Source organism: Mastomys coucha, unplaced genomic scaffold (assembly GCF_008632895.1).
Source record: "Mastomys coucha isolate ucsf_1 unplaced genomic scaffold, UCSF_Mcou_1 pScaffold23, whole genome shotgun sequence".
In the NCBI taxonomy this organism is placed as follows: Eukaryota; Metazoa; Chordata; class Mammalia; order Rodentia; family Muridae; genus Mastomys; species Mastomys coucha.
In genome coordinates this window covers 32,998,939-33,011,486 of record NW_022196906.1, presented here as the reverse complement: position 1 = coordinate 33,011,486, position 12,548 = coordinate 32,998,939, and the positions used below count along the sequence as shown (strand labels likewise).

General features: G+C 33.6%; 1 protein-coding gene across 1 annotated transcript; it reads left to right on the top strand.

The window, feature by feature from the left end:
• The first annotated feature begins 855 nt into the window (after positions 1-855).
• LOC116072186 (olfactory receptor 146) lies at positions 856-2,708 on the top strand. Its single transcript, XM_031343505.1, has one exon. It carries the CDS (start codon positions 1,171-1,173, stop codon positions 2,101-2,103), a length of 933 nt encoding a protein of 310 aa, XP_031199365.1. The 5' UTR covers positions 856-1,170; the 3' UTR covers positions 2,104-2,708.
• Positions 2,709-12,548: the final 9,840 nt, after the last annotated feature.

The following is a 12,548-nucleotide window of genomic DNA, read 5'->3' as shown; positions in this document are numbered from 1 at the left end:
TGTTTTAAAGAGCTGCCTTTTACCTTCTTTATGAAGAGAGAGTACATGCGTGTGTGAGTGTATGTGTTTGTTCATGAGTGAAAATGTGAATGTGATAATGTTCATGGAAGCCAAGAAATAAGCTTCAAAATGGTTAATTATGGACCAGTTACATGATAATTATTGTTGTTATTATTATTATTATTATTATTATTATTATTCAATATACAATTGGATCCTGCCCACTCCTACCTCTCTATCTTCTTCTTCCAGTCCCAGCCATACAAATCCCTCCCTCTATTATCCCTTATCCTCTCCTCATACAAAATTTTCAATGTTGGTTAGTATTACTGCAAGATAGTTTATATTATGTGGCTCTTGCGAAAGGTATTGTTTCCCCAATTTCCTTCACAATAAATTTGTTATTTGTATTTAGGAGGGCTACTGACTTATGTAAATTAATTTTGTACTTTCTCACATTGCTGGCAATGTTTATTAGCTCTAGAAGTTATGTGGAAGTATTTTGGGGTCACTTATGTATGGTATAATATCATCTATAAATAAAGTTAAATCAATCCTAATTCATTATGAACATTTACTTTGTAAAATAGTTAATAAATATTTTGTTATGTAACGAAACAAGGAAACATATTTGTAATTCTTGTTTTTTGTTGTTGTTGATGTTGTTCTGGAAATATGCTTTAGATACTCTCTGATTCATAGAAATGAAAGGGAAAGAAGAAAATTTGAAACATATACTTATTCTAGAAATTTTGTAAATAACAGTTCCTGGATTATTGTGCCTCTGCTAATTTTGAGTTAGGCATACATCAGTTTTGAAAAAGATTTTAAAGTCATGATTCAAATCAGCTACTTTACTTTCTCAGATGTACTTCTTAATAAATGATGTGGTTTAGATATAGTATTTAGGAATACTTGGCGCAGAGGTTTGACATGTTGAAGTTGAAAATTAACAGTAAAAATTTTTCAACACTAGACAAAATATTTTCTAATAAGTATCATTATGTATGAAAATTTTATAGAAAATATTAAAATGAGACAACTTCCACATAGTAAGTTGGTATGTAAGAAGTGTTCATATAGAATTTAAGGTGGTACTTGCTTCCAAAAGAAGAGCAACTATGTCGCTCTAAAGTCCATATCTTTTCCTTTCAGAATCTGACTGAAAGCATGGAAAAAGGCAATCACTCCACAGTGACCAAATTCTTCCTCTCTGGTTTAACAGAACAACCAGAGCTGCAGCTGCCCCTCTTCCTCCTCTTCCTTGGAATCTACCTACTCACAGTGCTGGGGAACCTGGGCATGATCATCCTGATCCTGCTCAGCTCTCACCTGCACACACCCATGTACTTCCTCCTCAGCAGTCTGTCCTTCATTGACCTCTGCCAATCTACTGTCATTACCCCCAAAATGCTGGTGAACTTTGTGATGGAGAAGAATGAAATCTCCTACCCTGAGTGCATGATTCAACTTTACTTCTTTCTCCTTTTTGCTATTTCAGAATGTTACATGCTAGCTGCAATGGCATATGATCGCTATGTTGCCATCTGTAGCCCCTTGCTTTACAATATCATCATGTCTCAACATAAGTGCCTTTCTCTTATTTTAGGAGTTTACATTATAGGCATAGTTTGTGCATCAGCTCATGTAGGGTGTATGTTTAGGATTGATTTCTGCAGATTTGATTTGATCAACCATTATTTCTGTGACCTTATTTCTGTCCTTAAGCTCTCATGTTCTAATGTTTTTGTGAATGAGTTGATGATTCTAATTTTTAGTGGAGTTAATATTATTGCGCCAACCCTGTCCATCCTTAGTTCTTATGTTTTCATCATTGTTAGCATCCTACACATTAAATCCACTGAGGGAAGATTCAAAGCCTTCAGTACCTGCAGCTCCCACATTTCAGCTGTTGCTGTCTTTTATGGTTCTGCTGCATTTATGTATCTAAACCCATCATCTTCCCATTCTATGGATGAAGGAAAAGTGTCTTCTATATTTTACACTATCATTGTGCCCATGTTCAACCCCCTAATCTACAGTCTGAGGAATAAGGATGTCAATATTGCTTTGAAGAAAATGATAGAAAGATCATTATTGTGACAAGTATAATGTATAAAATATATCATAACCCTTAATTTGTGACTGCTACATAGTATTAATTAAATATATTTAAATTTATTCAGTCTACATAATTTTTCTTTATTTTATGAGATTCTATTACATTATTTTCCTTCCTTGGCTTTACTAATTTTATTTTCCTCAATATCTCACTTCATATCTTCAATTCCAGAGTAATGACAATTTCTTTCTTTTTTTCTTCTTATCAAATGTTTTTTAATTTCACAGACAATATGAAACATACTATGTACCAGGCACACAACAGTTTTGAAGTTTCCAAGAGAACACAGATTAGAGTATAGAGATTAAATGAAGGTTTATTCATCACAGCTGGAACTGTAGTTTATATAAAATTTTATATAAAGCATACAATCCAATTATCAGCCAATTGAAAATTTTACTCTACTCATAATATAAAAATGATGCTTTGAGATACAAAATTTTTTAGTAAACAAAATATATAAACATTTAAAATAATCATTAAAATTCAACTTTATAATTTATAAAGATTCACTATAAAAATATATCAGCAGTCACTTCTTTTATAAAGGTACCATAGGCTACTGTACACAATAGTCTCAATGTAAGATTCCCTCAGTAACTATTTTAGAACCTGACAAACCTTATGGTAAGATGACTAAAAAAATCCTTCAGGCAAGCTTTGGTGTGAATCTTCGGGTTATTTAAAACATCTTAAGGGCTTTTGTAAATATTTTGTTCTGTTAAAGCACAAAAGAATAATGATCTTCAACTGCATACAGGATTAGAGAATCAAAACAAACAAAAAACCCCAATCTATTATGTACTTATGAAAAATTGCCCTTATCAGCAGAAGCAAAAACCAAACTATTAAACTGTCAAACTTGCAGACAGTTGTCTTTCCATTCTGATAAAAAAGTCACCACCACCACTACCATAGGATGATGGAATTTATTTGCTACCAGCCCTTGCTAATTTTCTTGATTTTTATTTTCTCTAATTATATAGCATATGACATCCAATATGTAACCATCATATTTTTTCTTATTAAACATTCTGTTTTATTCAGCATTTTTGCTTTAGTTAAATACATTAATCATACATTTCATAAATTCTTTAAGATTGTTCAAGACAACTGGTAACTATCCTGTAACTGTAGAAAAATTATTATAAATAGCCTTTAGATTTTTCAGAAATAAATCATAACACAAGTATGATAATATTTTTATTACTTACTTTATAATTTTTTGTGGTTTGCATGGGTATGTTTGCATGTTAAAGTTATTGTATACATATATGTGGATGAATGTATACATGTATTAGGAGGTCAGAGGGCAAGTACAGGTATTGTTCTATAGACGCTGTCTGTCTTATTTTTATTAATAACAGTACCACCTCTTCTTTGGCCACAACCTAAAGGAGATATACACCTAAGACCTGCACTTGCCATTGTCCTTGTCCTGGTGACTTGAAGAAAACATAAACCTCTATGTATACCTCTACAAACTTCTGAAGGCCTATACTAAGAACTTGCTAACTCTACTGGGTTCATTTAAGCTAAGAAGCTGATCTTTGCCTTACTGAACTAGAACTACTTCTAATATTCCAATTTCATATTCTAATGGAGGGGTCCCAAGTCTGAACATTAAGTACCATCTGGCTGCTCAAAAACCTGGTAAATTCAAGATCCTAACAACACAACAAAGTTGGGACAACTATCCATACCAAGTGATATTACCAAGAGACTAACTCCAGATGCCCACATCTCATACCAAAATCACCTACAGCACACAGACAAAAGAGAAAAACAAGACACTTTATCTATATAAAATATTGTAAATGACAGTATGAAATAGAAATTTTACATATGTTCAAAGAATTCAAATAGGCTATTAATAATGAGATGTAGACTAAGCCAAACAGTTAAGAAAATAAGTATAATAATTAAGGAAGCAAAAAGTAATTTAATTAATTTAAATATAGAATTTCTGAAAAAATGCAAATGAAATTAAACCAAACAAAATATTAAATAGACATACCAGTAAAATAAATCAAGTAGAAGGGTAAATATCAGGGTTTGAATACAAAATAGAATAAAAAGTAAAGACAATAGTAAATCTAATAAAACTTAAGAACAGCGTCATTGGGCACTACAAAGGCATGGAATCTATGAGGAAATAAGAGGAAACCCAAATAAAGGCACAGACAATGTATTTGTTAAAATTACTGTAGGGATATTTCTAAATATAAGACTGAAATTCAGTTTTCTTCAATAGAGAGACAATGGGTAAATAAATCAAGTTCCAGACAAGTTTTATACTCAATAATAGTTGGCCAAACCAAAACAGACTTTGCAGTTTTGTACTTTTTGTTTGCTTTATTTTGGCTTTTGTTTTGAAATTTTCAGAGAGAAAAGGGTGTAAACTTGAATTTCAGTGAGTAGTAGGGAAGTGGAAGGTATAAGAAAGAATATGATCAAAATGTAGTATACAAAAATGCTTGTTAAAATATTCTTTGAAAAAATATAGCAAGAAATTTTAAGAAGAGGAACAGGAAGAAAGAAAGAAATGTACATATAAAACATTTTCTTTCTTAAATCTAAGGAAGAAAATGTTCCTGAAGAGGCAAGAGGAATATGGGTCACTAAAAAGAGAAAGTCAAAGAGGAGTCCCCCTTCTAATGCAATACTGAAAACACTAAACCTACAGGACAAAGTAAAATTATTAAATGTCACAAGGAAGACCAGATCATATACAAAGATAGATATATTTGAATGTGAGCCATATTTTTCAATATGATTACCTCATTAGATACTTAAAAGGCCTTTGACAAAATCAAACATATTTCCACTGTAAAAGTCATGAAAAAATTTAGGAATGCAGCATACATATCCCATCATAATAAAAACTAATATACAAGCCTGCAGCCAATATTAACTTAAATGGGGAAAATTTAAATAATTTTACTAAAGTCATCAATAAAACGAAGGTGTCCACTCTTTTCCCTCTTGTTGAATATATAGCTCGACATCTTAGCTGAAGAAGTATTACGGGTCCTAGCAGCCTGTAGCCGTCTAGCAGCCATGGAGAACTGGATACACTGGAAGGAGAGCTGGGGATGGAATAGGATGAGTAGAAGAGAGAAATAATTACCCAAGGCAAAGATTTCTGATCAAGGATCAATGTTTTAATATTTAACTCTGAATATATAGGGGGAAAACCCAAAGGCCCATAGTGTGCTTTGGTTGGATTCTGAGGCTTTGCTTCACTGGATACTGTGGCAAAACAAGCTCAGTTGGCAGTCTGCTTCTGCAGGAAGATGCATGGATGGGGCAAGACAGGAGACTTGCACCTAGTCAGAAGACTCGACTCCACCCTAGGTGGGCGAGGTCATCAGAAGACCAATTGTGGATCACGATTAAGGTCTGTTTAGCCTGCTCAAGACTGGGGAAAGGGCACAACAGCCTTATTTATAATAGCCAGAAGCTGGAAAGAACCCAGATGTCCCTCAACAAAGGAATGTATACAGAAAATGTGGCTAATTTACACAATGGAGTACTACTTAGCTATTAAAAACAATGACTTCATGAAATTCTTAGGTAAATGGATGGAACTAGAAGATATCATCCTGTGTGAGGTAACTCATTACAAAAGAACATGTATGGTATGCACTCACCGATAAGTGGATATTGGCCAAAAAGCTCAGAACACCTTAGATACCATAGGCCATACGAAGCTCAAGAAGAAGGAAGACCAAAGTGTGGATACTTTGATCCTTCTTAGAGGGGGAACAAAATACCCACCAGAGGAGATACAGAGACAAAGTGTGGAACAGTGACTTCAGGAAAGGCCATACTGAGACTGTACCACCTGAGGATCTATCCTATATACAGTTACCAAACCCAGACACCATGGTGGGTACCAAGGTGTCACCTGCTTGCTGACAGGAGCCAGATATAGCTGTCTGCTGCGAGGCTCTGCCAAAGCCTGATAAATACAGAGGTGAATGCTCCCAACCAACCATTGGACTGAACATGGGATCCCAAATGGAGGAATTAGAGAAAGGACTGAAGGAACTGAAGGGGTTTGCAGCCCCATAGGAGGAACAACAATATCAACCAACAAGACACCCTGGAGCTCCCAGGGATTAAACCATCAACCAAAGAGCACACATGGAGGGACCCACAGCTTCAGTCACATATGTTACAGAGGATGGCCTTGTCGGATATCAATGAGAGGAGAGCTCCTTGGTTCTTTGGAGTCCCAATTCCCCAGTGTAGGGGAATGCCAGGCCAGGGAAGAAGGAGTGGATGGGTGAGGGAACACCCTCAGAGAAGCAGGTGAAGACAGAGATGGAATAGGGTGTTTTCAGAGGGGAAACCAGGAAAGGGGATAACACTTGAAGTGTAAATAAAGAAAATATCTAAAATATATATATATGTATATATATATATATATATATATATATATAATAAAAATTTAAAATAAAGAAGTAAAATGTGTGTAGAGATAAATTAGGTAAAAATAAAGGAAGAAATCATTGTATCCTTGTTAACATATAATATGATTCTATACATAGGAGAACCTAAAGGCACCACCAGAAAACACATGCAGCCTATAAAACATATATCAAAATATAAGAATATAAAATCAACACACAAAGACCAGAGGACTTTCTATATACAAGAAAAGAATGAAAAGAAAGGAAGGAAGAAAGGAAGGGAGGAAAGAAGGAAGGAAGAAAGGAAGAAAGGAAGAATGGAAGAAAGAAAGAATGGAAGAAAATAAATCATGAAAAATACTTTTCACAAGACTTCAAAGTAAAACAGATTGGAATACGTTAAAGTAAATAAAAATCTGTTCAATACAACTTTATGAAACCAAATTAAAAAAAAAATCAAAGAGGATACCAAAAATTGAAGTCCACCCACACTCTTGTAGGGTTAATACTGTAGAATTGGCTTCCTTCCTATCAAAAAATCTATTGATTTAATATAATTTCTATCTTCATCAAATCTGAAAAAAAAAACCTTTCAATAATCACAAGTACCCAGGATACCCAAAACAATTCTGAACTAAAAATGGGGGAAGGAATTGGAGGAATCAGCCTTCCAGATTTCAAGTTGGTTATAGTGTTTTATCAAATGATAAGAACCCTAAGAGTTATGATCCAAATCTTGATGGTAAGACCTTGTTGTTGAAGATACCACATCCTTGAGTCATGAGGTATGGAGAAGTCATGTTGGAATCAACCTGGAAGTGTCAACCCTGCTGGCTTGCTTTCTTACTATCTTAGGGTTCTACTCACTCTAGTATGGGAGAAAATTCAAGTCTTGCTTAGTTATGTTCCTTGATTTTCCTAGAAAGTTTTGTCCAATGTTGTATTAAGAACACAGATATTATAGGAGTAAACAGTAAACAGCATCTCAGACCTTCTCTCCAAGATAAAAGTCATTCCTAGTACTATTAACTGAGTCACAAACCCATGCATGGGTAGATCAGAAGCTGTAGAGTTGAACCTACTACTAGTCAAAAATCAACATAGTGCTAGAGACAGGAAATTGGATTAGTCTTCTTTACTATTATAATTCCTTTGTTTATAGATATAATGATAATTTAATTCATTGCTATTATAATAATTTTTGAACAATATATTATCTGTTAGATCAATGAAGAGTATGACGTCGTATAGGGACTGTGGAGATCATGCAGTGGGTAAGAGTGCTTCCTGCAGGGCTCTAGGTAAACAATGTATTTAGTAGCTAGGGGAGTTATTAAGCATCAATGCTTAATTTCCCTCATCTACTACATAAGCTGCTTTTAAATCCATGAGAAAGTAGTCATTGTACTTGAGAAAATACTTCAATACCTTACACATGCTCAATCAGTACTGATCTTTAAATAAAATGAAATGTCTACATAGAATAGTTTACATCCACATAACTGGTTTATAATTTCCCCTTTTATATATTGTACTAACAAACTTTTTAAAGTGTCTTACTGGAAAAATACATTAAGTGATTGAATGTTTCTGTCCTATTCATCAAATTCAGTTTTAAATGGCAATGTGCATTTCAGATAGTTAAAGAATCTGCCCAAATTTTTGTATAATTGAAGTGAAAGTGTTGGAGAATTGCCACAGGCAGACTTTAACGTGATAGACAGGCAGTATAAGTTGTCATGAAGCTTCCAGTCTAAGGTTAGTTTATTAGGCAGGCTGGCACACTGGAAAAGATTTTTTTATTTCTATTTCCAAGCTTCTATTGTTTTAATCTGAATGAGGAATGTAGTAAACTTAAGTCTAATTGGTCCCCAGGGCTACCAATGACTAAATCTTAAAAAAATACCCAAGGGCATCTGAAAGAAATAATGGAGGGGACAGTGAGGGTGTTCAAGACTTGACAGCATGCACATGCCATGAACATCTTTGTGACAAACACCAAATCTTAAAGCCTGAGGCTGGGAAACGTTGAACTCCTCTAAGTACCAAAGATGATGACTTAAGTCTCCTTTACAATGCAGTAGAAAATTCCATGCTGCGTAAAGTGGCAAGTATCTTCAGTTGCAGTGTTCTTGCTGGGGTTGGGTTGGACCTCATCAGTGAGAGCCTCACAGTAAGTTCAAGGTCAGAATGAATTGGTGATACACTGTCCCAGAAAACCCAGGACTGGGGATAGAGCACATCCATAAAGCAGAAACCTAGCAAGCTTAGACAATGAGTCTAATCCTCCACATTGAGAAGAAATACTCCTGAATTCTAGAAGGAAAAGTATTTCTATATGTTTTTCATTTTTCTATTAATACTTTACTACATATTCACTGAATACATGACATCTGATAGTAGGAAGTTTCTAAATACTCAGTTATTTTAAAAGCTTTATTTTTCTGAAAACAGTTTTAATTAAGATATGAATTTATGTAACTATAAATTATCCTTTATCTCTCATTAGCAGGTGAAAGTAGTGATCTATGTTGAGTGATATTTGGTCTTCTCATCATTTTTTTTTAACCTAAATGTTATAAGTGTATACTAGTGTCCAATTGTAATTTAATTTGCAATTCTATTCATTGATATTGTTGAATACTTTTCTCATAACTATTCGCCATTTACTATTGCCATTCAGTTTCATTAAAACTGAACAGTTTAAATGAAAAATGTGTTCAGATAAGTTTCTTGTTTTTCTCTAGCTAGAGGAAATACCTGAGTATTTTTTGTTTGCATTTAAAAATTACCTATACTATACTTTTGTAAGAAATTATCACAGAAGTTTGTATTTATTAACATTTAATTTAAATCAAGTTTAGACAGACTTTCAAACATTATTTAATTTACAAATAGGCAGGACCCTGAATATCTTGATGGCAGTATGTATCCTGTTATAAAATTTATTACCTTTACTTATTGTCAGTATGTTAACACTGCTACAATTCTGCTGGCTAATGACCTAAATTTACTTTCTTTCATTTGTCATCATGAAAGAATAAGGTGTCAGGAAACTCTAAGAATCTCCCATTACATTTTCTTGGTTTCTCTCTTTATTCCCTGCTAGCCTTAACTGTTCTGTATTCTTTTTTCATTATATCAACATAAAAATTTTCAATTTCAGGTAATTCAGTTCATTTTCTTTGAAAAGAAATCACAAATTGCAATTGATATATGAGTAAAGCTAAGGTCACTAATTATATTTCTGTTAATATTTAGAGGAATTGTATATTCAAAAATTGCATTTGAACCATAATATATGTAAAAAATATCTGTGTAAGTTGTTAGAATGGATCTATAATAATTGAGTTTTTATTTTTATTTTCTATATAATTGCTCAGTTATTCCAAACATAACATTAAAAAGACTGTCTTGGGATATTTTTCATATGGTTTGTGAAACATAAATTAACCATGTATAAGAGAGTCTATTGTCTGGACCTTCTAGTTGGACCTGCGGAGATATGTCCTACCTTCACTGGTGCACATGAACTCAATAATGCAATGCTAAAGTAAGTATTATACTTTGCTTATTTGAATTTTTTTGCTTTGTTTTGTATATCAAAAGGAGAAATGATTAATTGAATCTTAATTATATTAAAAATTAAGAAAAAAATGCCTCTCCATTATAGTTCTTTGGCTTTAGTGTAAACTATGGAATTAAATTGTTATTGTCATTAAAAATGGTATTATTTTTCAAATTGACATTGAATTGATTATATAGTTTAGTTTGAAAAAAAAGTAATTTCTTAGCAAATTGATATTACCAATGTCTGAAAGTACTATTTGGACCAAATATGGGTATTTTTTCTGAGTATATTTTGCAAATATATATAGTTTAAAAACACTGAAAATTTACACATTTGGTTAGCTTTCTTTTCTATTTAATTTATGTGAAGAATTATGTATCTATTTATCTATTTTTCTCTGAACTTATGTGTACACGTGTGCCTATAAGATAAATATATATATATACACACACATGTACATATATACTTACATACATAAATATATATATATATATATATACATACATACATACACACACACACACACACATATGTTGTGTTGTTGACTTTGGCGATCAACTTGAGAGAGTAGGATTTTCTCTGTCAGTTTTGTGGGCTGTGTAGATTGAACTCATGTCCTCAGTCTAGGAAGCAATTGCCTTTATGCTATGAGCAACATGACTGGTGAATCTCTATGCCTTAAAGCATTGGTTCTCAATTTTCCTAATGCTACAAACTTTTAATACATTTCCTCATGTTGTGGTGACCACACCTATAACATTATATCACTGTTATGTCCTAATATAATTTTTCTAGTGTTATTAGTCATTATGTAAATAGCTGAGATGTAGATTATCTCATATGAAACCCTCAAAGTGGTTGTAACATACAGTTTGAGAACAGTGTCTGTCTTAAAACGTGTACGATGCTTCTTTTATAACTGGAGAAATTTAATTTTAATATCTTACTTTGTCTATATAACAAAATGCTGGATATTTTCTACATACTGTTTAATGTTTTCTGATCTTACTGTTATTCTAATTCTACTATTTTTTATATAGTACTTTCTGTGAGATCTTAGATACTTATTTACAAAGCTGAAAATTTTTGGTTCTTCAACACATTCCCTCCCATTTGGTTTTCTTCCCTTTGCTAAATGGCTAGGGGTGCCAATTTCATATTAAATGTATCTATTTTTAAACTTTCATTATATTTTCAATGTCAATGTTTTGTCTTAAGTTTTTATGTGTGTTTCTGTTGAGGCAGACTATCTCCCTAGTCATTTCAAATCTCTATTTCATTATCAATACCTCATGGAACATTATAATAAATGTTGTAATATCAAAAATTAATATCCATATAACCTCAGATCTAGAGTCTGGGAATTTAGGGCATTTTCCTATTTGTGTTTTAGATTAGCACTCGATATATTTCATATGTTATTTCGACTCTAGATTGTGTTGAAATTTTCCAGACAGTGCTGATTTGTGTTTATTTTCTTGTGTTAATCCAAACAGATAGTACCAGTCAATCATACCTGTTTTCCTTCATAGACAATGCTTCTAGAACTAACTACCTAAAAGCCCTTACAGACTTCTATATTATTTTGTCACCAAGGGTCTACTTAAGGCTAAAAATGAGACAAATGGTCTGAATCCTCCAAATCTCTGTGATGATCTTTACTTACATTCTAGGCACATAATACCGAGAAGTAAGCCCTGTCTTCATTTGCTTCCATGATTTCCTTGTATATAGAAATACACACTCTACCAACATGTGCGTGTGTGTGCGCACACACATACAAAACACACACACACCCACACACATACACACAAAGAAAGAGAGAGAGAGAGAGAGAGAGAGAGAGATGGAAACAGAGGGAGACAGAGGGAGATAGAGAGAGACAGATACAGAGACAGAGTCAGAGTCAGAGAGACAGAGGGGGAAAAAGAGACAGAGAGACAGAGACAGACAGAGACAGAGACAAACAGGCAGACAGAGAAAGAAGCAGAAACAGAGATATAGAGAAGAGAAAAAGATATGAGGTCAGGTCAATGTTAAGAATCCTCTGTCCAAAAAGATTTTTATTTTAATTTAATTTTATTTTATATGTATTCACTTTACATCCTGCTCACTGACCTCCCTCCCGGTCACCCCAAACCCACAACCAATCCCCAATGCCCCCTTCCATTCTGCTGTGAGTCAGTGGGGGACCCCTGAGTATCCCTGACCCCGGCACTTTAAGTTTCTGTGAGGCTAGGTGCTTCTTCTCCCACTGAAGCTGGACAATGCAGTCCTGTTGTAGGCCTACGTCCAGCTCATGTACATTCTTTGGTTGTTGGTTCAGATTCTGAGAGCCCCAAGAGTCTAGGTTAGTGGATAGAGGATTCTGTTGGTCTTCCTGTAGAGCCTCTATCCACTTTAGGGCCCAAAATTCTTCCTCCTATTATTGCTAAAG

Excerpts from the sequence above, each read along its gene's own strand:
- LOC116072186 (XM_031343505.1), top strand. The coding sequence starts at position 1,171 with ATGGAAAAAGGCAATCACTCCACAGTGACCAAATTCTTCCTCTCTGGT.